This window comes from Mytilus edulis, chromosome 2 (assembly GCF_963676685.1).
Source record: "Mytilus edulis chromosome 2, xbMytEdul2.2, whole genome shotgun sequence".
NCBI lineage: Eukaryota > Metazoa > Mollusca > Bivalvia > Mytilida > Mytilidae > Mytilus > Mytilus edulis.
The window spans coordinates 59,919,133-59,946,542 of NC_092345.1; the positions used below are offsets into that span (position 1 = coordinate 59,919,133).

The 27,410-nt window shown below is 30.3% G+C and overlaps 1 protein-coding gene across 23 annotated transcripts in view; it reads left to right on the plus strand.

Annotated features, from left to right (window-relative positions):
- LOC139512558 (LIM zinc-binding domain-containing Nebulette-like) overlaps positions 1-27,410 on the plus strand; it is a 39,579-nt gene that overhangs the window by 7,548 nt on the left and 4,621 nt on the right. For 2 of the 23 annotated variants that reach the window (XM_071300250.1, XM_071300252.1), the window contains exons 2-13: positions 5,175-5,269; positions 7,639-7,723; positions 9,359-9,463; positions 13,646-13,750; positions 14,398-14,502; positions 15,767-15,941; positions 17,867-17,926; positions 18,448-18,510; positions 18,778-18,840; positions 22,702-22,833; positions 24,789-24,803; positions 27,233-27,322. In XM_071300250.1, coding sequence (XP_071156351.1) covers positions 5,175-5,269; positions 7,639-7,723; positions 9,359-9,463; positions 13,646-13,750; positions 14,398-14,502; positions 15,767-15,941; positions 17,867-17,926; positions 18,448-18,510; positions 18,778-18,840; positions 22,702-22,833; positions 24,789-24,803; positions 27,233-27,322 — 1,093 coding nt within the window. The remainder of the gene's footprint in view (positions 1-5,174; positions 5,270-7,638; positions 7,724-9,358; positions 9,464-13,645; positions 13,751-14,397; positions 14,503-15,766; positions 15,942-17,866; positions 17,927-18,447; positions 18,511-18,777; positions 18,841-22,701; positions 22,834-24,788; positions 24,804-27,232; positions 27,323-27,410) is intronic. The other 21 variants (XM_071300256.1, XM_071300262.1, XM_071300251.1 and 18 more) reach the window with 18 other exon arrangements.

A 27,410-nucleotide genomic window follows, 5' to 3' on the forward strand; every position in this document is an offset into this window, starting at 1 on the left:
CTAATCATGGTTAACTCACATACCAAAAATCAGTCCAATATCTAAAGCCGTTTAGAATAAAAACGTATAATGGTTTGTTGCGGAATGACGGAATGACGGAAAAATGGAAAGCGATTGATTTTGATTGAACTCCTCAAAAGCGACTATGTGGGTAAAATATTTCACTTTGAAATAATGCGTCTGTGATGAATAAAAAAAATGTACAGTGGACATACAGATGCGGGTTACAATTTTGGCGCCCTACGTTTTTATTTTTGTTGAGAGGTTAAATACCAAACCGGGTTAATTTTTTATCAAGTATGAACTGGGGTAATTAATTCCGGTTAGTTTCTCCGGGTTTGCCCCCGGTGCAAATTTTATAGTGTGAAGACTTCATGAATAGCTCATGAAAGGTCGTTTACTAAAATTTCAGCAGATTCTAGATTTTTTTCTTTCTGATTTGAAACCCAAATAATACCACTGCAAATATAAAGTGAAAGTCTGAATTAGTATTTTGTCATCTTTTAGCAAAAAAAAAAAAAAGGAGTTTCATAGCCTATCAATATTTCGTTTTAGCTTATTCTGTCCTTAAACCAATGATCTTCTGATTTAAAGTATAAAATTATAAATTCTTGATTTTCCTTTTAATTTCACCTAAGTAAATCCTTAAATCTGATATATAAATATCTACATTTAAATTTTATTTCATTCTGATGTTAGTATTTTCGAAATATGTATATTTGTACAATAAACTACATTGAAAGGTAGAATAAAGCACTTTTGTAATAAGTAAAATAAATGTATTCAAAACACAATTATTTCATACTGAACTGTGAAAAAAAACACTTTTCTATTTGAAGCAGTTTTTAGATAGTGCTATATTCATTATTTCCATGCATTTGATGTGGTTCTACTTTTAGAAAAATATCATCAGTTATTTTCACCATGTATAGTATTATATTCACATAATACTAGTATATTCTGAACATGCATGCAATAGTTGCCACTGAAAGTAAAGCAATGTCAATCATCAATTATTTCTAATACGAAAGAGATCAATCTAATTAAAAACCGATCTCTCATCGCTCCTGTTTCTGATATGTCGCGTGGGAGATCTAACGAAACCGGCTTTGAGGTCACATGTGAGTGAACTAAAAGTCAGGAATTTATAAAGATATGCAAATGAGTTGACGACCTATTAATAAGCCAATCAAAAAAGTTTATGAATTATTATGACTGACGATTTCGTCGTAAATAAAATGAGTTACATCCCTTTGCCTTACGTTAAACTTCCAAGATCGTGGAAGACTCAATTTCATTGGTCGAAAAAGACACACCTACGAGGTCACTCACATGTGACCTGAAAGCGGGTTTCGTTAGATCTCCCACGCGACATATCAGAAACAGGAGCGATGAGAGATCGGTTTTTAATTAGATTGGAAAGAGATCAGCAACACATAGAGTTGTCTTTACAAGTAACAAAAAAAGTCTTGTGTACACTTAACGCCAATTTTAAACTGGTTGTAAATTGATTGGCCTCTAATTAATTTTTTGTTTTTTTAACACTTAATCTATTATATTTTTTTCAACCTATGCCAACATATTTTTATAAAATTTTATACCTAAATTTCAAAATGTTGGCATAGGTTGAATGAACCGTATCAAAATTTCAGGAATTAAATTTTTAAAAGATTAAAGTTTGGGTTCAAGTGAACAGTGACTTAAGATAAGATTTCGACAGTACTCAAGCCAGTCTGAGTAATTTCATTTTGGTTATTTATCTGGTATGTTTGATTTTGAAAAGCATCCTACATCTGACCACCAAGGTTTGATTCAGTTTTGTTCTATTTGCTCAATTTAGAGGAGATTTTGACAGGGGGTCTCTTCCTAGTATATAAAGATATAGTCATATACAAAGATATGCTGCTGGTACCAATTTCGAAGGTCAAAATTTAGATATATCAATCAGGTGCTATTTCATGGAGGCAAAACAAGTACATTGTAGAGGTACAGGATTGGTGATTTATCTAACTTATACATAAATGTATAAAGTCTTTTCCAAGATAAAAAATCTCAAAGTAAATTATTGTTTGCTATAATGTATTAATTACTATACATGATTTTTATAAGCTTCCCATAAAGTTTGTTTTATATACAATGTACAAGCTAAACTACTTAAAAGTTGTTGTGTACAAAATTCCACAAAAAATACTTGATAGATTAATAACATATATTGCTATAAGACTTGAGGGATAATTTGTCATTAAGGTCAACATCTATGTTTGTCTTTGTACAGTTGTAAAGGTCTTATGAATGGAAAACTAATTAAACATCACATTCCTATTCATTTTTTTTCTTTAATATTCATGTTCATTGATCATAGTTATGTGATGTTTATTCATAAAATTTATTTTTAAGGAAAAATTTAACTCATACTTCTGTATTTGGTATTTGCCTGTGACTGATTGTATAGGTGAATGAAGAATTAGATTTCGCTTTTTAATTACCTTTTAAAGACTTAAGAAAGCTTGAAAATGTTGAGGCTGAATGAAATAGTTGTAATGCAGAGGTTAATTTTGATTTTAAATGTGTACCAGTACTTCTTTTTAAATGGGAATGTCCAGACTGTAGGGAGCATACTTCTAAATGCACCTTAACCTTAAAATAAAGCTGTTGTGAGTCAATTGTTTTGTTTTAATTGTTTTCCAAACCAAAAAGTTTTTTCTTCCTTTCATATCGCAATTTCAAACATTTGTACTTTGTGAAATCCTACATAACTTTCATTGAGTATGATTAAGTCATTCCTAAGTGTCTACATCTGCTGTGTGTATGTACACCTACATGTTATTACTGGTGAAGTTACATTACCAGCACCAGATAAAAAGTCATAATATCATCATGGATAATTGGTTTCTTAGCTTTATTAGAAAATTTGTATTTGAAGTATTATATAAACCTATTTCTGAGTTTAGTGTGACGTCCATTTTAGCTGAACTAGTACACATTTTTTAAGGGTCAGCTGAAGACTTCCTTCGGTTGTGGGATTTTTTAGCTATGTTGAAGACCAATTGGTGGCCTGGGTCTGTTTTCTGCTCTTTGGTTGGGTTGTGTTTTTTTGACACATTCCCCATTTCCATTCTCGATTTTATGTATAATCTTACGGTGAGTGAGACATCTAGTGAAATGATAATATTCCAAGTGAAAAAGTTTTATTTTAGAATTTCATTAAAATTGAATGGTTGATTGTAATGTGTCATAATATTTCCCCAAAACATTTAGAGTTCCCGCCAGCATAAATCCATATTCCCAAACCCAACCAGCTCTGTCAATTGTTCCTTTCTTTTAAATCCTCCTGTGTTCACTTGATTGGCACTTGAAGATAATGTTAGCCTCGTCCATGAACCCCAAAAGATCTGACAAAACCAGTTGGGTTGTTCCTTGTGATGATTACTTACAAAGCATCCTTGCAGTCTGTTAGTAGTCAAAACCATATAAGGTGTCCTTAAAGAAATGAGGTACAGTGGTGGATACAGGGGGGGTGGGTACTGGGTGTTGTAACCCCCTTTTTTTGGACGATCAATGCATTTGAATGGGGACATGTAGTTAGACCCCCCCTTTTTTTGTCCTGGGTTAGGAACCCACCCTTTTTAAAATGGCTGGATCCGCCCCTGAGGTATATGTATTATTAAATTTCTATTTGTTCGTTATTAAGGGATTTATATACGATAACGGTAACAGGTATACTTCAGATTTATCTGTTCTTCTTGTTGAATGAATGAAATCCTCAAGAGATATAATATACACATTAATGTAAACATGGTGTACATTGAAAATTACCATAAAACACAAACATTTGACATGGGAGTTGACAAATGAAATGCTTATCTATGTTATTTTCCTATTTACAAATGCTACAAAAAATCGTAAACTCACACTGAATTCACCTGTAATTTCTCAGGTGTGACACACGCCTTAAGGTTATGTTTGTGATACTGGTATGTAGGGACCCTGTGGATAAATGTTAAAAGATAAAATGATAATTAATACTTGTAGATCCACACCTTAACTAGATAAACCTGGATCATAACATTTATGTTTGTTTATGGGTGTCATTTTAACCATCAATATGTTTTTGATAAGGGCAAAAAGATATACTTCATTGCATCTATTACTTAACTTGACCCAGTAGATTCATGGTTGACCAAATGGTCACTCTCTTTGTTTATAGTTGCTTTGTTTAAAATGTTGGATTGCTGACTCAATTATAATACCTGTCATCCCATGTTCTTAATTACTACCGGTACACATAAGTTTATACATGTAGTATCTTTTGTTGGAGGAGGAAAAAACTCATTTATTCTCTCACCCCAATGTTTTATATGTATATTATGAAGTTTCTGATTACCTATAAGCTTATTTTCTGCTTTGGAACAGGTGCTTTGATAAAGGGAAAGTGCATGTGTGCATAATCATTTAATTTAATACCAAAGGTACAAATGTATGCAGTTAATACTACATTTTTTTGTACTTTTAAATTTGTTAAAATAGTTATACATTCTTGCTGAATGTAACTTTTGTTAAATCCCCCCTTGGTTTGAAACATAAAATAAACCATTATTTATTTTTATGAGTGAGATTTTTGTACTACTCGTCATGTTACCTTGAAGATGGTTATCAGTAAATGTATATCCTTTTGTATATTGAGATGGTCCCTCTGTTTGAGATAAGTAGTATTGGAATGTTATTTCTATCAATAGAAACATTAACCACCTGATATCTCTAAAGCTGATTTGATGAACAGATATATCCAGAGTGTATAGTGACTGCATTATCAAAGAGTTATATTGGAAATAATATCAGTAACTAAATATTTATGTCCAGTATGCGTACATTTATAGTTATACTGATATTGTATTTGTATGTCCAAACAGTACATGCTTTATTCAAGAAATGTTTTAAAACATGTTCAAATATGCTAGATTTAAAAAAGAATTGTAGAAGTATTTTAGGGAGAAAAAAAAATTAAAAGACAGACAAATGATGTTCTAAAAAACTATACTTCTAAAATATATGTTTGAAATAAGGTTATAAAACCATAGAGTACACTGGTATAAATTGTTTACTTCTTAAAAAAAACTATTATTTTTTATTTGTTTTTAATAACTTTTTAATGAGGCATAATTTTTTTTTTTCAGATATGGCACAAAGGATGCTTCAAATGTCAGTCGTGCAACATGACATTAAATATGAAAAACTACAAGGGTTACAACAAATTTCCGTACTGCAATGCGTAAGTACTTTTGGGACATGTAGGATTGCTTAGGCTATGTTTTCATTTTATTTATATATTAAAGATTTAACTTTATTATCTCCAAGAAAAGAAAGGGTCTTTTTCCACAAACAAAGAGCCATTACATATTTTCTGATAGCTTGAACAAGTTGTATAACCATTTAAATTTAAAAAATAAATTTCGGGGTGGTTTTCAGGGTCAATATAGATAAGATGTGATATTAGTGCCAAGGAGACAACTCTTCATGCAAGTCACAATGTATAAAAAATAAAAATTATAAACCAAGTACAGCCTTAGCTCACACCAAACATCAAGCTATAAAGGGTCCCAAACTGACTACAGTAGTGTAAATCATATTAGACCTGAAAACAATGGAAAACCAACGGTCTAATTTTTATATAAAAAAGAGCACTTATGCATGATTAAAATTTGGATGCTTACACATATCTCTAATCAGTGAGTCTGACCCCTCTTAGATCACTGGTTAGAAAAAAAACCAGAACTTTATAATTTACAATTGACTGGTGGATGTAAAATCTCATTTATTGATGTTACAGACATGAAAGATATCTTTTAAGGTTGTACCCAACACTTGCACTAAAATTAATTTGGCTCGTTTAATTTTCATAAAATTTTGACAAAGTATTTACTTTGACCCTTTTACAAAAATGTAAAAAATTAAAATAATTTGAACCAAGCGTTTTATCAGAAAAATTACACTGGTTATATAGCAACGTAATTAAAACGTTTAGCTGATATTACAGAGTTATCTCCCTGTAGTGTTAGGTACCACCTTAAGAAAAAAAATTAATACAAATACATTAAATTTATTGAACCAATTCAGCATGATATTATTATTTATACCATTTTTAAACAAACATGGGTGGAGAAAAGTTCTTTTTTCAGTAACTGCTGCATACAAATAGTATTATCTCAATTAAGAATGCAAGGTCAATCTTTGCGAAACCTATCATGTTGCAATTTTTGCCATTATATATATTGTTAAAAGAAAAACTAGTTAATGTGCTTATCCAGTGACCTTTGGGGTATCACAATAGCAATGACCCAAACAGTTTACCAAATTGCAGTTAGATTTCTTTTCCAACTAACTGATCAACTGGTAAAATATTTTAGCAGATTGCTCAAGTGAAATGTTGTTAGTATGAAGTGAGTGCTGTAAAATCAAAAGTAATACTTACCATCCAGATCCAGTTAGTTGATATCTTTGTCATTTGTTTCAAACACAAAAATGACTTACTATAGTATGAGTCACTGAATAAGAAGGTCTAATTTTGACATGGAAACTTCTATCATAAATAGATTTTATAAATAAATAGTTTAAAACATTGTTTTGTAAGTCTATAATTTATAGCTCCGTTTTCCAACAACAAGTTAGTGCATAATTATAATTTGGATTTTTTTTTCTAAAGCAATTACTTATCTGCTACCATTAAAGGGAAATAATTTACATTACTGAAAATCAGCAAAATGTTGTCACAATTTTTGTCTGACAAATATCAACTTTCCTCATTTAATTTGTTTGTAACATTACTTTTATGATTATTAAACTTTTATCCTCTGTTTTGAAAAGAAACAATGAAATTTATTTTTAAGATGATTAAAATTTTGAAAAAAATTGTAGGCAAAATCAGAAGCCAGGTATCATTGATTAATTTTTTAGTGTACAATAACTCAATAAAAATTATTTCCCTTTAATGCCAGCAGATGAGTAATTTGTATAGAAAATATTATACGAATCATAATTACACAATAACTTTGTCTTAGAAGACAAATCTATAAAATATACATCTACAAAACAATGGTTTGAACTATTTATTTATAAAATCTATTTATGATAGAAGTTTCCATGTCAAAATTAAACCTTCTTATTCAGTGACTCATACTATAGCAACTCATTTTTGTGTTTGAAACAAATGACAAAGATATCAACTAACTGGATCTGGATGGTAAGTATTACTTTTGATTTCACAGCACTCACTTCATACTAACAACATTTCACTTGAGCAATCTGTTAAAACATTGTACCAGTTGATCAGTTAGTTGGAGAAGAAATCTAACTGCAATTTGGTAAACTGTTTTGGCCATTGCTATTGTGATACCCCAAAGGTCACTGGATAAGCACTGTAAAATTTCCGAAATAACTGAGTCTGTAATAGTGTACTTGTATTTTGACAACTCAGAAAAATGATCATACATCAATAGAGATGTTTTAAATAAATAAAAGCCTCACCAGTTTTTTTTTTTAACAGAGCTATAAGATTGAACTAGATGAGTTTAAAATTAATATACAGAGAAGTTTTTGAAAGGAAATTGCATTGGTGTTAATCTATTAACTCAATATTTTCAGACATTATCCAACCACAAAACCCACACAAGTAGCTGATACACCAGAGAACAGACGAATAGCAGATAATACCAAAATACAAAGTAATGTAAGTTGTCTCCCTTACCTGAAAAAGTACAAAATATACATATAAATTGTACAATATAGAAGCTTCTGTCGTATATGTTACAATGTGTTAGTTATATATTACCCAATTATTATTTGGTTATCAGATTTTAATGGTAAAAATATGAAAGAGATTTTTGCAGATAAGTTTGCTTTAGTGTAGACAATGGATGAAATGAAGTGCTGTATCAACTGCTTTAGATACTCAGATATTGAATAATCATGAACATTTTAGAATTAATTGGATTACATGAATTTTCTGTTGTATTTTACAATCATATTATTTGTCCCATTTTTGTTTCCACTTTCTAACTTTAGTCATGTTAGTTTGCTTCTTTCTATAACATGGAAAATTGCAAATTACTTAGTTTCTGCACTCTCACTTATGTTTGCCTCATCCAAATTTTATTAAACTTGTTAACCCTTTCCTCCATTGAAATTTTTTTTTTGCATACTTGATTCGCATAGGATTTTTTTTAATAAAATGCTGAACATACATGACATATGCTTTAAAGTATTAAGGCATTGCGATAAACAACTATTTCATCAAATAAATTGAAGTCGGATATTCCTATGATATTCCTTTTCATATTGGATACAAATTTTATTAAGTCAACTGCAGACACTTTGTAGTCAAAGTGTTTCAACTGAGGTACTACACAGGCGTCAAAAGGCGTCATTATGGAGTAAGGGGGGTGGCGTCAAAAGGCGTCATTATGGAGGAAAGGGTTAAATATGGTAAAATCCACAACACACAGATAGTAGAAAGTGAGTCATTTACCATAATTAAATTATCATCAAAATGTTGTACTTGGTTCGTAACCTAAATCCTAGAAATGTAGCCAATGTTGTGACATTGTATTAATTTTCGGGGACTCCCAATAAAAAATACAGTTTCAACCAGTAAATCTGTGGTCTTTTAGATTCTGAAAAGGCAGATTCTGGGTTATCTGTAATGTTAAAATAAATTAGCCCAAAGCCATAGTTGTACCCAACATCTTTTGAAACTTGATGAAATGGATGTGTAACTAAAAAGGTGAATATAGTTAATAGGTGAATCTTGTCTATTTAGGTTTCTCTCCAGTACATGAATTACTAAATTAAGCTTTACATGAAATGTTTGTTGTCTCCGATTTATTATTTGAAAAAATATAAAAATTTGAAATGTTCATTTAATATTATATATAAACTAAAGTTAACATTTTCATTTTTTGTATGAAATTCTTAAATTAAGATATGAACAGTTGGAACTTTTATTCCTTCTTAAATATTAATTATAAAATTCAGTGCAGTATGAACTACTTAGTTGATCTGAACCAACTAAAGTAAGTCCTAGTAGGTATTGCTAAAAAGGACTGAAAAATCCTGTTCCCACAAAATTGTATCTCTGCTGATCTATATGTAGTCCCAGTCACATTTTCTAGATTTCATTTGCCATTTCTAACATAAAACACTTTTTTCTTGATTGATTTTACATTTTGTGTGTGCCTTTCTTTTAGTTTGTATATATTTATCATGTATATTATGATTTGTTATTTGAATAAGGCTGTATTCAGTTTAATGCTAAAGTAACACGGTTTTGTTTTGCTTTTTTTCTCTTTATACTAACTGTATTTAGGTACAATATCACAGTGATTTTGAGAAAGCCAAAGGTTCCTACACTCAAGTCTCTGATCGACTAGACTTAAAACAGCACCAAGTCAACACCAATAATATTAGTATGGTATTGAAGCATTTTTATGGCATGAGTTAGGCAGTTGATGTGAAAACTGATACAAGAATGTGTTTGAATATGCTCTAATCAAATTTTGCAGTTGCTTCTATGGTTTCATTACTTTCATAAAAATGTGTATTTTGAACATGTTGAACATGTTGAATGATGTTATAATTATTCGTCTATGATTGTTTTCAATGATTGTTGTGATCTAACCAGTGACCTTTGAACTACTGTTGATTCATCCTTATTTGTTTGATACCAGTTTTAGTGGATTTCATGGGAACAGGCCATGAACCACAAATTCAAACGTTCATAGAATTACAAATTTCCTATATACCTATATGTACTATAGACTACTGCAAAACCATGAAATCAAATATTTACTAAAATGCAAGTTCTCCTCCATCCAGTAAATTGGTATCCACTATAATGCAAGTTCTCCTCCATCCAGTAAATTGGTATCCACTATAATGCAAGTTCTCCTCCATCCAGTAAATTGGTACCCACTATAATGCACGTTCTCCTCCATCCAGTAAATTGGTATCCACTATAATGCACGTTCTCCTCCATCCAGTAAATTGGTACCCACTATAATGCACGTTCTCCTCCATCCAGTAAATTGGTATCCACTATAATGCACGTTCTCCTCCATCCAGTAAATTGGTATCCACTATAATGCAAGTTCTCCTCCATCCAGTAAATTGGTATCCACTATAATGCACGTTCTCCTCCATCCAGTAAATTGGTATCCACTATAATGCAAGTTCTCCTCCATCCAGTAAATTGGTATCCACTATAATGCAAGTTCTCCTCCATCCAGTAAATTGGTATCCACTATAATGCAAGTTCTCCTCCATCCAGTAAATTGGTACCCACTATAATGCAAGTTCTCCTCCATCCAGTAAATTGGTACCCACTATAATGCAAGTTCTCCTCCATCCAGTAAATTGGTACCCACTATAATGCAAGTTCTCCTCCATCCAGTAAATTGGTATCCACTATAATGGAAGTTCTCCTCCATCCAGTAAATTGGTACCCACTATAATGCAAGTTCTCCTCCATCCAGTAAATTGGTACCCACTATAATGCAAGTTCTCCTCCATCCAGTAAATTGGTATCCACTATAATGCAAGTTCTCCTCCATCCAGTAAATTGGTACCCACTATAATGCAAGTTCTCCTCCATCCAGTAAATTGGTATCCACTATAATGGAAGTTCTCCTCCATCCAGTAAATTGGTATCCACTATAATGCAAGTTCTCCTCCATCCAGTAAATTGGTACCCACTATAATGCAAGTTCTCCTCCATCCAGTAAATTGGTACCCACTATAATGCAAGTTCTCCTCCATCCAGTAAATTGGTACCCACTATAATGCACGTTCTCCTCCATCCAGTAAATTGGTATCCACTATAAAGATGAAGCCACAGTAACTTATCTACAAAAAAACATCAGTTAAAAAGCAAGTTCAGTAAATTGGTATCCACTATAATGCAAGTTCTCCTCCATCCAGTAAATTGGTACCCACTATAATGCACGTTCTCCTCCATCCAGTAAATTGGTATCCACTATAAAGATGAAGCCACAGTAACTTATCTACAAAAAAACATCAGTTAAAAAGCAAGTTCAGTAAATTGGTATCCACTATAATGCAAGTTCTCCTCCATCCAGTAAATTGGTATCCACTATAATGCAAGTTCTCCTCCATCCAGTAAATTGGTACCCACTATAATGCAAGTTCTCCTCCATCCAGACAATTGGTACCCACTATAAAGATGAAGCCACAGTAACTTATCTACAAAAAAACATTCATTAAAAATTTTGTGTGTTCCCAATTTTTACATAGATGTATATCAAAATGGCTAGGTTCTTGATTGTACATTGAGAATATATATATCAAAATGGCTAGGTTCTTGTTTGTACATGAAAATATATATCAAAATGGCTGGGTTCTTGATTGTACATGAGAATCTCAGCATAAATTTGAATGGACTTCTTGTGTACCTTCCTGCATAAAGTGAATTTTAGAATTAACTTGTGAGTTTGGAGAAGATATAAAATTTATTCCTAGATTGTTGTGCAATGTTAGTGCATGTTGTGGACTCAAAGATGTTAAATGTCAAAAGGCTTCCAGCACCAGTTTGTAGAAATCAGGGTACATCATCTTTCTAAAAGTTTAACTTGTATTCCAAAAGGTTTTTCTATAAAACATACATGCATGAAACACAAAAGTCGTTATTGTTTATATTATTTTAACTTAAAAACCATGAGCGTATTATAATCTGGCCATTTGGGTCATTGACCCACTTATAAGTAATATGTCAAACCATGTATACATTATTTTTTTATGGCTTCTAAGTTTAATTAATTTGATAAACCTTATCAGGTATTCAAGAAGCACATACAACTCCATTATTTAAAAAATGTCTGTTGTAAATTTGTATTGCAGATAAACGTGCTTTAGTACAAAAATGTCTTCTGCTCCATTGATCAACATGACCATTTATAAACCGTTCTTTCTCATCATAAATAATTCAACATCTTTTACTGATATAACATTGTTAAAGGACAATAAACTTTGGTAATAAAAAAAACCATTCCTTTAAAATTCTTAATGGAAGATGAAAGCAAAGTTTAAAAGTCAGTGAGATGGAGTAAAGTAGATTTTGGTTCCAACTTATTTTTTTTTTAGGAATAATTAGTTTATAGATTTCTATATTAAATTAGTCTATGTTGGATTAAAATATTTCTGTATGAAGGGATTTATAAGTGGATTGAAGGGAGTCCTTTATATGAAATATCTAATAGAGTTAATGCAAGCAAGTCATGTAAAATTAAACTGCAACTGTATGGTGAATTTAACAGGATAAGGCATGAAGTATTGTATGAAAATTCAGTCACACCCATTCCATTCATGCCATTGTTTTATAAAAAGATAATGTTAAAGATTTTTATCTTCTTTTGTAAGTTTCATATTTTTTCTATAAAGTACTTGACCCCAAAACAGTAAAATATAAATAGTACATGTAGTACATTTGAGATGAGGGGTAACTTCCTGATGATAAAGCTGTCGCAATAACATGCTTCATAACATGTAACTATCAATAAAAAATAATAAAAGTCAGGTATTTGGATACATGTCAAAAAACACGGAAAGTAATGTTTAATACTTCACTGTAGAAGAATACATCACAACACATTACCATAGTAAATTGTATTTTTTAGTTTGGGATATTGGATTTTGAACACTTTTTCTGTCTTTCTTCAATAAATATATCCAGTGATCCTTATTTTTTTTCCTTTTTGTAGTGCTTCAGCTTTAACTTTTCCGTGTATTTGAACATCAGTATGATTTAATGTAAATAGACTATTCATTTAATTTGCTAAAACAATATTGATTTGAAATACTGATGCTGAAAATCTATGATTAGTATAATATACATTTATGATATAAGGCATGATAATATTTATTGGCATTGATTGTTTGATGAGAAGAGAAAATATGTAAAATTAATATCCTTTTCATTCTGTCTGTAATGTAATCCCTTGTGGCAGCAATAATATTAGCTTGATTTCATACATGTACATGTATTATCATATGTTCATTGTGAGACTGTAATATTACATACGTTACTGGAAAAAATTTCCAGTGTCTGTTCTGAAGAAATGTTGCATGTTTTAGTAGACATAACCTTAATAGTTAATGGCATATCTACCTAGTATAAGTAAATGATTAATCTAAGTGGAAATCTGATACAAAGTTGTGTAATTTAGAAACAGACAGTCAGTCCATGTGTGTATGTAGACTTCTGTGGTATTGAAACACATATCATATGCATCATGGTTTGAAGTGGTATAAGAGAAAATAAACATTATATTTGTCAATTTGATAAAGAATTTTGTCTTGTTTTAAATCCATTAAATGTATGTGCATGAAAGAAAGAACTGTTCTCATAAAATGAATAAGTTAATATAAAAATTTGAGCATTTTATTGATACATGAATACCCATCAAACTCCTGAAAATGCAATATGAAATTTATAGATTTATGAATACCAAAATGAAAATGTTAAACTTCTGAAGATTCAATACACAAATATGAACATTTTATCGATACATGAATACCTTTTACCTTTTTTAACATCATCCTTAGATATTTTTTATAAAATAATTATTTTCTTATGTGCTAGATAGCATATCATAAGGATTTTGAAGAAGGAAAAGGGAAGTACATACAAATTGAAGATCCTGTTGAGATGAAACAGAATATGAAAAACCAGGAAAACATTAGCTTGGTAATTCTTACCAGTCTGCTATAGACCAGCAACAACCATACTTTTGGGTTGCAAGTAAATTTATAAAATTTAAAAAAAACTTGAAAATGAATTTTACAATGAATAAATTCGAAGAGGCGTATTTTTTATATTTGAAATATGCGTTAAACAATGTATATAGTTTATTTATAAATATTTATTAAGTATTTTTCATATGTTGATACCTTGAAAAAAATATTCGATAAACTGATAAACCACAAAAACTTTTAACTGAAGGAGATGGCAATATAGATTTGTATATTTTTTTGTCAGTCTTTTAAATCATGTAAATGCTTTTCTCATATTATAAGTATAAATGCATCTATGAATTGATAGTTTTTAAATGAACTGATTTGCAGTGTAAATTTGTTATTATAAATGCATAGAAAATGTGTACTATGTAGTTGCTAGTTGACATAGAAAAGTAAACATAACATTTAGACTGTTTATATTCTAACATATCAACAATAATGTGTTTTTTAGTATTGAATTTTCAACAGCTTGTTATTACCAATTAACTTAATGGATATGATTAGTTTTCTTACTTTGAATACAGCTAGTGACTACATGGATTTGTTTTTACAGTAACTGAAGTTTTAATCAAATTGCTTTTTACTAATTGCCTATAGATTAAGTATCATGAAGAGTTTGAGAGGTCCAAAGGAGCTATAATGCAAGTTCCAGACACAGTGGAAATGCAACGACATAAGAAAAATGTTGAAAATTTCAGTTTGGTAATGATGCATGGTGTGGCAGCCCATGCACAAAAATCAACTGTTGTATAACTGTGGCATGGGCTTCTATAAGAGTTACTTCCCCTTTCACCTGGTTATAATTCTGCATGGATTTATTGAAAGAAAAACTGTCATATTGTCAAAATAATTGGTGGTCTAAATAATACACCAGGTTAATTTTCCCCAAGAATTCCATGCATTTTTGTTAACAGTTATTGTTGACTGAATTATTGATGTGCAAGAATTATTTCCCCTTGTTCCTTTCAGAGGAATTTGCAAGACCTTTCTTTCTTTTCATGTGAAACATTTTTGATGTCTAATCTAGACAATCCCTGTTTGTTTACAGTGCATGTCTTGTTTCAAAGAATTTGGATTACTAAGTACCTTTGATATTTTTTATTTTTAACCTATCAAAGCAAAGTATGAATTGCAGAAGGGTATACAATATTTGTTTACCTCAATGTAACCTACCTTTTAATAAATTTCAAGAAGCAGAACAGCAATGTTATGTACAGTACATGTACTATCCTCATACTGTTAAATAACTTCCTTGTCTTAAGATGCTTTACAGCCGATTGCAATGAGTGTGTAGGCAAAGGTAATATCTTTGGTTTACTAGCTGAACCGTGTAGTCATTATTAGATTTAAGAGTAGACTAGTCCAGCAGATAACAAATCTATCTGTCCATAGGACTAGACTACCTTGAAAGGAGGGTAGTATACCTTACCTAATAATGACTTCATGGTTAAGCTAGCAAGCAAAGCAAGCTAACCAAAGACATTACCTTTACCAACACATTCGTTGAAATCGTCTGTTACATTATTTAACCCATACGCCATAGCAAACTTTTTTTAATAAGGATTCAAACTGTCTAATATTTCTTTAACTTTCAGGTGGAAATCATAATCTATTTTATAAAGTGCATTTGTTTACATCTACAAATCATGGAATTCATTAAAAAAATGTGTAAATTTCAATGGATGACCATATTCATCAATTCTAATGCTCAATTTCTGTATTCTGTTTCATGTTTGTAATTTTTAATGAGCTTAGGGATGTGAGGATGAAACAGTCATATTTGATATGAATTTATGTAATTTGCAATCATAAAGTCAGATATGAGCATGCCTTTTTAGTGCACTGTATGTTTAACAATTGATATTATTCAAGCTAAAATAAGATTTTAGGTACTTGTTTAAAAGTATAACTGACATGATAATTTTAGATAAAGGAATTAATAAATAAGAATTGTGTGTAATTTCAGGTTAAATACCATGAAGATTTCGAAAGACAGAAAGGAAAGAAGATGACAGTTGTTGATGACCCTGAGACTCAGCGTGTACGACAGAACACACAGAACTTCAGTCAGGTGACATATTCTGGACATAAAGATCAACTTAGAGACATGGAGTACAAAAGACCAGCAGAGCAAGTCAATGGTAACCATTTCTATAACCTATATCGTGTCATGTTGGTTTAAGTCTATTTTATTGCCATGTATGCTCGTTGGCTATTATTATTTTGGTTTTTATAATAACTGCATTGAATATTTTTTTGGAATACTTTTACCCATTGTTTTTAATACTATACAGAATGTGTATGATTTAAAATGTAACAAAACTTTATTTTTAGTTAAGCAAATATTTTGTTAGCATTTAGTTTTAACAGTTTAATTTTTATGCATGGGAATGAATAAAGCAATATCAAGTGCATCTACGATATTTATATGGAGTTACATTGGATTTAAAAAAGTAACATTTGAAATATAGCAAACAAAGTCTATTTTTCTTTAGTTTTTTGCTAGCGTTTACATTGTTAGGGTGACTAGTGGGATAACATACCTGCACTTTCCACAGTCAATTCTCCGATTATGAGTGATTGACATAAAGCCATATTGACTCTAGACAAAAGGATTGTATGACTTAAGATGAAGGTCACATGAACAAAAGTTGAAAGACTTTATTATGTCTTGAAGGTCAAGTTTTTTTCATGAAACATCAAATAAGGCATGCTATTTTTCACATAACTTTCATTAGGGCCCCGCCGACGGCGGGTCGCCCTATAGTGATCAGTCTGTCCGTCCGTCCGTCTGTCCGTCCGTCCGTCTGTCCGTCCGTAACACTTTCGTGTCCGCTCCATATCTAGAGAACCGTTATGATTTCATACTTAATACTTAACATGATTATTAACCAACACCAGAGGGTGTGTCATGTTGTATGTACAACTTCCTAGGTCAAAGGTCAAGGTCAAAAACTTTGGTTTCAGTTGACAACCCCGTGTCCTGTGGTGAAGATCGTGTCCGCTCCATATCTAGATAACCATTATGATTTCAAAGTTTATACTTGACATCCATTTTAACAACCACCAGAGGGTGTGTCATGATGTATGTACAACTTCCTAGGTCAAAGGTCAAGGTCAAAAACTTTGGTTTCGAGTTGACAATCCTGTGTCCTGTGGTGAAGATCGTGTCCGCTCCATATCTAGATAATCGTTATGATTTCAAAGTATATACTTGTCATACATTTTAACCACCACCAGAGGGCGTGTCATGATGTATGTACAACTTCCTAGGTCAAAGGTCAACGTCAAAAAAACTTTGGTTTCAGTTGACAACCCTGTGTCCTGTGGTGAAGATTGTGTCCGCTCTATATCTTGAGAACCGTTATGATTTCAAATATTATACTTGACATCCATTTTAACCAACACCAGAGGGTGTGTCATGATGTATGTACCACTTCCTAGGTCAAAGGTCTGTCTGTCTGTTGGTCTGTCCATCGCTAACAAATTTGATCCACATTATATTTTGAGAGGACAGCTGTTATTATTTCATACTTTATACCTGACAAACATTTTCAACTTAACATATATATTAACCAACACAAGAGAATGTGTCATAATGTATGCATCCTAGGTCTAAGATCAGTCTGTCGGTCTGTCCATCCGTTCGTTGTTCTTAACAAATTGTGTCCGCTCTACCTCTCGAGAACCATTAATATTTCATACTTTATACTTGGTGGGTCATAATATATTGAAGGCATAATTCTAAAAATATGTGACAAATATCAATTGGGCAGCACCTTTAAACATATTGTTCAAACATCAATCCATATATCCAGAAGTCACCTTAGAGTAGTAAACAATGAGTTCACATCATGCAGTCATATCACTATTATACTATGAAAGTAAGATGAGAATATTTATCAGTTTTAACTTAAAATCTTAGATCAAAATCACACATGAGACTATGTAATAACTTCAAATAATGCTTCATATCAGATTATCCATACAACTTATTTACCCCACGTTATTGACAGCGGGGCCCACAGAGATGGCTCCCATCTCAATGATATCTAGTTGATTTTAGTTCGTAGTAGAAGTTCTCATCACTCTAGTCCACCGCAATCACCAGGATTTCAACATGAAGGTATTGACCAATCAAAATATATCTAACTTATATAGTCTCTATCTGATTTAAACTTCAACCAGTCATATTATTAACCATGTACTACTTCTGTACATGTATCATTTTGAAATTAAAAAACTATGAATACGAATGTAGGTTTAAATTGAGATTAAATGTATGAATTTACTACATACAGCAAGTAAATCAAAAAAGAAAGATATACACTGTTTATTCTTAGTATTCATGACGGTTCAAATTAAATTGAAGTGTATTCAAGAGGCTCCTTATGTTGTTGGAAGTAAATATTTCTGTAATTTATCACATTATTAAAAGCCTAAAGATGTTTTTATGACAAGCAGTACTTTTTGTAAAAATGAATATATAACCTAAATCTATTATTATGTAATCATTGCATAAGTATAAGTGTAGGAACGAAATTCATTGGAGAGTTTTGAAGACTATATAATTACTATAAAATTAAACCTTTAAGGATTTTTTTTATATCTCATTTTGGTGTTTTCTATTTTACTAATTCATTATAGTTAAGCAGCGTGTCAGTGCAGCAAGCCCTCCTCACTCACCTGGATATAGGGACCAACAAGAAGGTATCCAACAGTCAGCATTTCTATATTTTTTTGTTATTTGAATAACTATTAATTTTCCGTAATTTAGTGAATTTGAAGTAACTCATAAAAAGTGACATAACACAATGCTGTATTCTCAAGCTTAATTGGTGAAATAACATGTGTAATTTATATGAATAACATATCAAATGATATCTTAATTTGAGATAAATATTTAAATAATAATTCATTTGGCCGTTGCTTTGGTTAAGCTGCAACATAAACTTTACATGAATCCTTGGTTTATAGTTAGGCGTACTAGTGCCACCAGTCCCCCACAATCACCAGGATATAATAGGGACTATCAAGAAGGTATCTCATTCAATATTTCCTTTAGTTATTATTAACACTGATAAAATCTTGAAAAATAAATTGAAAGGCCCCAAAAATATTATGATATTAATTATCATAGTATTTACAAAATGTAACAAACCCTTCCTCTTCAATTTAATTATTATAATGGATGAATCAAGATTTTATCATATCCTTACTAATCTGAAAATATATATTGGTCAGAGATAGGTAATGGCTCACTAATATAATGCACAATTATATAACTGTAATGCTTTACTTTGACTAAAAACTTATATTGCATGAATAACAAAGAATGCTTCAGAAGTTATAAAAGTTGTTAAAGTGAGGATAGGAATTAGTATGGTTTAATTGCATTCCATTTAGAAGATAGCTGAAGGGATATGAAGAATGAATCTGCAGGGAACTTGTAATCATACTGATAGTGTTTAAAAGTGAACTCTGAAATGGGATATTAATGCTGTACACTGTACATGTTTGTACATGGACATTGGACTAATAGATTTATGTATTAATTCCAGTCTGTTCACAGTGTAACCCAAACTCTGTCTGACCAACAAAATGTCAGGCAAAAAATCATTCAGTCTACGGAACTTTTAAGATTTTTTGGTTGAATGTATCTATAGTAGAAAAGTTCAAATTTATTTTTTCATCAGACAAACACTTAAAAGTTTGACACAGACTGCTGTATGTGTGAGATTCTTTTTGTTGAAAAGAAAATCCTAGATCATTCATGAATTGTATGTCATGCAGTTATGAAGATTAATTTTTTGTGCCATAAACTGTCCATCAGTTCAGTCAATTTGTTTATTTCTGTTGGGACCATTTCATGGATATTTGTTTTCATGGTTTTACCAACATTTACAGCCTAAAGAAAATGTGTACTTCAGTTGAACATTTAAATTCATGATTTGTATATGCCCACTAAATCCATGAAAATTGTTATCCCATGAATATTACAGAGAGGCATTGACACATTTGAAAGCTGTTCTCTTCAGTTATTCTTTGACGGGATTTTTTGCTGAATTCATATAGATGTATGTTGACAATTGGGGAACTAAGAAAGAAAAAAACTTGGATTTTTCAGTTGTGTTTAGAAATTCAAAAAGCTAGGTTATATGCATTGATCAAATCATGGATCTTGGTAGAAGTTTGCTTTTAATTTGATAGTTCTAAGATAACAAATATTTGAAAAAAGGTTGTCTTGATAAACCATCATAAGATATTTTTTAACAACGTTTTTAAAAACCTTTATGCATGCTCCTTTTCAGTTTTCTGGAAATAAATTTTAAGGCAGCAAAATTTTTGTATAAAATTATTTATGCTTTAGAAAAGCAACTTTATTCCGAAACAGCTGAATGTAATTTCTTCAAGGTTAGATCATAGTGGTTGGTACACTTGTTTTGATATTTCTAGGATAAAACTCTGTGGTTGTCAGATAAAACATGATCTGTAGAAACAAATTGATGGTGCATTATATAGTATGTCAGACACTTCTTTCATTTCAATCTGCACAAGATGGAGATTTGGAAAAAAAGTTAGTTCATGAAAAGTTGGCCAATAGTTGAAATATTAACAACACTCATTGTACAAGGCAATTTTCATCAAAGTTTCTTTGCTTCAATAATTTTTTGGAAGGATCACTTATGCATCAGTATGGATGATACCTAAATTCCAATGTCTGTGACATAAGACTAGACAAGGTGTTGGTCTTGTATAAATTTTTGATCTCCAACAACAACAAGATAATTTGGCAGAACAACCAAAAATGGCTGTCAAAGTAATGAATAAGTACTGCGCTATAGACACTTACAATGAAAAACTGAGGGTTGAATCAGTTTTTAACAGGAAACCTAACCTCTCCATTGTTTTACTGTTAACTTAAGATTTAGGTTAATCAATACCTCGTGTGACTGGTTGCATTAACATGTATTAGTAAAACTTGCATTGCAATTGTATTTTTATTTAAAAAGATATGGTATGACTTTTTATTTTATAAAATCAAATAAGTTAGGAAGAGGACTTATGCAGACATATATATCAATATGGTATAAAGAATTTTAAGAAAATGACATTTCCAAGGACTTGTTATTTAAAGCCATTAGGAAGTAAAAACATGATTATATCTTGCATGAAAGGTTAAAAAAAATTTCATCAAAAGGTACACCCTTTCATCCTCTATCTTGTAAATGATTAATTTTATGTCAGTTATAATATTTTTTATCTTCATGTTAACATCACCAGCATGATATATACAGCTAGGCAGATTGCCATTTCATATTTATATTTTTGGCAAAGGAAAAGCTTTTTATTGCTAACAATCAGATTTAGTATATATTATAGTCAAACCTATATTTCAATATACATTTATATGTATATTATATATGTATATTATATATTGAATTATATTCTTGTATCATCAATTAATTGATTGTCACTAGATGTAAAGCAATTATGATCAATTAATCTATTAATAAATCCATCAATCAATCAATTAATGATATATTGTATAACCTGGTTATGGTATAATTTCTTTCCAAAGTAAGTTTAGTTACAAATTACAATTGCTTTCAACAATTATTAGTCTTGAAACATCAGGTAAGCTATAGCTATTATAACTTTCATTTTCTTTCTAATGTATCAAAGCTATCATACAAAATAGACCACAGGAAATATTAACAGATTCAGAACCAAAGCTAAATTGTGAAAATATGCCATATTATATATTCTATATTAAATATGATTTTTTTTTTTTTTTTTTTTTTTTTTTTTTCCTTTGATTTTTTTTACTTTGATTTGATCTAAGAATTGATTTAAGTTTCTATACATGATATTATATGCTCATTGTAAGTTATTTAAAAAGTATGTTATATAGTGGCTATTTGAATTCAGATGTCTATCTGAAGTGTTAAAGTAGTAGATAATTAAATACCGTGTTTAGAAACAGGAAAGAACTTCCCTTAGTGGATATCCTGATTATATATAATTAATGCATAAAAAGAGAAACGATAACACTTTCTTTTGTTGTCTGATCTAATTCATATACTTGTGTATAATTTTAAAAACCAGTGATTAACCATGCTAAAAGTTTCTCGTCTAAAAGTTTCTCCGTCTCTATATAGATATAGAAACATGTGGTATGAGAGCCAATGAGACAACCCTCCATCAAAGTGACAATTTATAAAAGTAAACCATTATTATAGGTAAAGGTACAGTCTTCAACACAGAGCCTTGACTCACACTGAAAACAGCAAGCTATAAAGGACCCAAAAAAATTACTAGTGTAAAACCATTCAAATGAGAAAACCAATGGTCTAATCTATATAAAAAACACTTATGAACCCCACAAACAAAAGACAACCTATGAACATCAGATTTCTGACTTAGAGGACAGGTTCAAACAATTGCAGCGGGATTAGATGTTTTTATGGTACCAAACCCTCTCCTTGATCTGAAAGCAGAAACAATAGTGTAACATCACAACATAGACTCACTATAAAATATCAATTGGAATGGCTTTACTCAATTAAAACATGAAACGTAGTAACACAAATTAACACACAATGAAAGAATAAATTAGATTAATGATACAGTCTATCACTATAAAAAGCAAGACTTTTCTTATTTCTTTTTCTCTCTCTCTCTCTCTCTCATTTTGATAAAAAAAAAAGCATTTTTAGAAATTTATTTCAATCTATAATTAAGTAAACATTTCATTCTGAACATAGTCAAGACAGATTTTGTTCTAGACTTTCCAGCACATACTAGTATATTATTCTGTTTCATGAATTTTTTATAATCTCTTAAGCAGTGTATTACTCAATTAAAAGTAAAAGTAGAAGTATTATTTTATTTTTATAGATGTTCGTGTACGCCCAAATCCTGGAAGTATTCATAACTATGACCCAGTTAGAGACCAACAACAAAACCAAGGAACACCATACTCATCCAGGAACTCTGGAGCTGTGGTCTATGATTCTAACACAGGAAGAGGTGGGTTATTGGACAATTATATATGAAACCTTTTATTATGACAAAAAATAAGAAAATGTTCTGATAAGAGACCAAGTATGGAAGATATCTGACCATTGTTTGACAACTCTTTAAAAGTGATGTTTTCTTATCATATAGTTTACCCTAGGTAAATCTTTAAGGCTATTTCTGAAAGTCTGCATTTGTATTTGAAATAATTGTATGACAGTCAATTGTTGCACACCACTCACATGTTTCCAAAAGAAGTACAAAGGAATAATACCGATCAAAAACACATCAGTCAAAAGAAAGGTACAGAAAAAAGATTGCACATTATTTGTTATTATGAGTTTTTTGTTGTCAAAGGGAGATAACTCAATTGTTTGACTACAATTTGATTTGATGTTAAATGTATATATACAGGACTAGATAAAAATTTTAATGCCAAGGTGCAGCCTTTCTCTCTACATCATGATAATAGTGAGTAAAGTTGGAATGCCATTAAAGTTTTGAGACAGTTCTAGGACTATGTTTAAAGGGCTGTATAGTTTGACAGTTCTTGGACTATAGTCTTAACACTGTTTAGTTGGACAGTTTGAAAGTTATTTGCATTCCTTATTTTTGTTTATTGTTTTATTGATAGATAGAATGATAACTTGTTTGCCATGTTTGATTTTCTGTTTGAAAGCAATTTCTGAATAACCAGTAGTAATCCTGTTTTATCAATTGTTTTATTTTATATGCTCTATTCATTAGAACATAAGTAGATTGATATTGAGAAGATATTTGGTAAACATGTATGCAAAAATAGACCCCATTTATAGTTTAGGATTTACACCAAATTTAGATAATCGTTGAGATCTTTACACAGCTTAATCTAGATGGAGAAATAGGTAAAAACAAACTTTAAGGGAACAAGTTTTAAGGCAAGCTGGTAGAGTGATGCTACAATATACATCTATGAGAAATTAGAAGAAATATCCTATTACTATTGACTTTTAAAGTTTTTTTAATCAGACATGACTTATGTAGAATTGCTTTTTGGCAATGATAAAGTATCCATTTGTCTAAGGCAAATTAGGTGAACAATTTTTTCTCCCTAACATTTGAAATCTATGTGTAAAAATATGTAAAAACCAGGAATTGTTTAAATCTGGAATAATTTTGGAATTGTGGAAAATTGATAAATACAAATGATGAAAACTAACCCAACTAAATAGGGTAAGCCATGATGGGGTTAGTTAGTTCATATTAGAATAATTCAGTGAAAGTGAAATAAACCTTATACCATGCGTGCATAGCTAACTAACCCTATTTAATTAGGTTAGTTTTCATCATACATTTCTAAACAATTTTCCAGAATTCAAAATAATTCCAGATTAAAATTATTCCTTGTTTATAAGTTGTTATTGGGTATGTTGCTTAATATATTATTTGTGAAATATTAAATACTTCACTATTCTTATACAGAATTTAATGAGTATGTTGAACATTATTGTTACTGATACATCTGACCAGTGAAATGTTTTGGCATGTTTTTTCACTAATTGTTTTTTATTTTAGGTTTTTATAATTATTTATCTTTTAATCTAGTTCGTGTTCATGTTGTTACCAACTTAATATTTTTTACTTCTTAATTGTATTACCAGTATTTTATATTAAAGCATGTCTTTTTAAAAAAATAAAAGCTGTCCAATGGGTATTACAGAAACCTCTGATTACATAAATGCAATCAAAAAATGAAAAGAAGATATAAATTTAAATGTGTTCGATGCATTTTTCTGGATTTACCTTCATCAGGAACGCTCAAAGCCAAATATTTGGAAGTCCATAATTCATCAAAACTGAAACAGTTGGAAGAGCTATATAATCAAAGTACCAAAGTATAAAATCTTATCTATGTTATTATTGGTTAACCAAGATGTTGACAGGTTTAATCACATGAAATATAATGAAAACAAAATTGATTTCTATAGATGGTGAAGGTTCAGGTAAATAATTCAGTACTTTTTATTTTTGCTTTTTTCCAACTTTTACAGTGGACTTGTTTGATTAAATGTGGTCATGTTTTTTTGTGTTTTTTTTTATTTTAACATCAGCATCATTCAAGTACAAAGATAAATATAGTTCTCGCGTAACTCAGTGTAGAAGTATATGAAATATTTTCTTTATTCATCTATCTCATGAATCTACAGTTGTTACCTAAAATAATAATTCAAAATAATTCAAATAAAAAAAAGAAAAAAAAATTAAAAAAGTATTGAAAACATTGTTTTTTTTTTTTTTTTTTTTTCTTTTTCCTTTTTTTTTTTATAGAAATTATGGTTTAGAAACTATTTTTAATAATAAAAAGACCAACCTAAAATTATGATAACACTAAAGGTGTTTGTTAACAAAGGCTTAGAATTAATGTAAGATGCTGATGTGGTCTTCTAAAATCTGACTCATCAAGGATTTTCACTGTAATATGTTTGCTTCTTCTTATATTGTTATATCAACTTGATACAGTTTGGTACAAATGTTTATCATTTTAGCAGAACTATTTTTTTTAAATTTCTTTGACTTTGCTTCAAAATTATAATGCATTTTCTTTTGGTTGATGTATACTCTCCTTTTCTTCTAAGCAGCCTGATAGTATATGGTTCAGGGTTTCCAGATAAAAAAGTTGTCAGCTGGATTTGTTTCTTATCCATTATTTCTTGCGTTTGTAAATAAAGGTATTTAAGTCAATCAAGGGAAATAACTAAAAGGGGAGGATATTTGATCACATGATAAAAGAATAATAATTGTTTAATATCATTAAAGCTTTTAAAACTTTTCAGTGAACCATGTCAGTTACTGCTCAGCTGTTTTTCTTATTAAGCCTTCATTATTAAGGGTGGCAGTTGTTTAGATTAAATATTGTAAAGTTTAGTGCATAAAAACATGTTTTTAATAAAAGAAACTTAACAAATTAAACAGAAAATTTGATTCCTGGTGTATTCTTATTATGAATTTATTTTAAGATCACTGTGGTGAACTTAAACAATTTGCATGTTTAAATGCTAGGTAAAACCATGGTATTGGGTGTAGTGGATCAAAGGCACTTCTAATAGATATTTAAACATAACATAATTAAATGTAGCATACTGCATATGTTATTTATTAACTTCATCAGTAATAATAATGCTAAAAGTGAATGATTAGAAATCTTTTATAATGCAATGAAATACACCAATATGAAACTGAAAGCTTAAGTATAGTGTTGATTTAATGTTATAAGAGATGGAAGTTGGGTATATGCTTATGAGATAGCCCTTGTTACTTGGTCAAAATTGCCTGTTTTTATGAGAGAGATTTCTTCTCAAAATAATCCTTTCTGAAGAACTGGTTTCTGGGCAATGATACCCACAACACAAAAAAGGTATCAGCATAGAACACCATGGTTACCATAAACTACCAAATTAATATGATGTGAACAGCAGACATTTTGGTACATGTTGTTGCAAATAGTATTATTTAATATTGATATTAAACATTATTTTTAGTACTGACCAATCAGCTTATCTTATTTCAGTTGCTTCTCTTGCATACTTATTAATACTAGTGCCTTCTATCTATAACTTATTAAAGTTTGATTGACAATACACATGTAGGAAATGAAAAAGTGAATGTCCTATTTTTACAAGCACTTTTTTCTTCCATACAATATTTGCATGAACACCAATCTAGTAGTCCTATTTCTGTTGGGGAAATTGTATACAGTTGAACAACATGTTTGTATTCAAGGTGGAAGTTTGTAGACCCACTTTTTGCAAAGGTGGAGGTGTTATAAAGAGCATATTTGGCCTGCCAAATTTGTGTGTAAGATTTTGTTTTGTAAAAAGGAAATTATAGGTATTTGAAAGTTTGTTAACTGTAAGTTCTTTAAAGTTAAAACATAAGTGTTCAGGTAGATTTGAAAGACAAAAATATTTTTTTCTACTTCCAAATATACATTTTTTTTAGTTTACTTATGATTTGAGTTTGTTTAAAATTATCCCAATTTTAACATAATTCAAAAATGAAAGTCTTAAATTAAAGTTATATGTTTTGTTTGGATGAAAACAGATCTCGTATCACCCTGTTTTAGAAGCTCTCGTAACTTAATGTCTTCAAACGTACGAGTCAGAAAATTATATACATGTTCTTGTCCTTGATTGTTTTGATGGGAAAATTCTTGAAATAAATTGTTGATATGTAGTTAAGTAAGATGTACCATTAAAAGATTTGTTTGTATGTACTGTACTTGTTGTTTTAGTATCATGTTGTGTTGTTCTTAACCTAGTTTGTATAATCACACTTTATTGATATATTTTGAATGCCACATTCAGTTTTCATTCACATTGAAAAATTTCATCAGAGGAACCAATTAATTATTATGTTGTGTATAAAATTTCAGTGGAAAATCCCGCTTCACAAAGAAAAGTTGGTTCCATTTCGGATTATGACCCAATAAACGACAGATGGGGATCAGTAACAGGACAGTATTGTATGTTTGTCGTTTTAAATTAATTGCATTGATTGTAGTTGACATTGAGTATGAACTTTTGAAGAAAATGTGTTTTACTCAAGTTGAG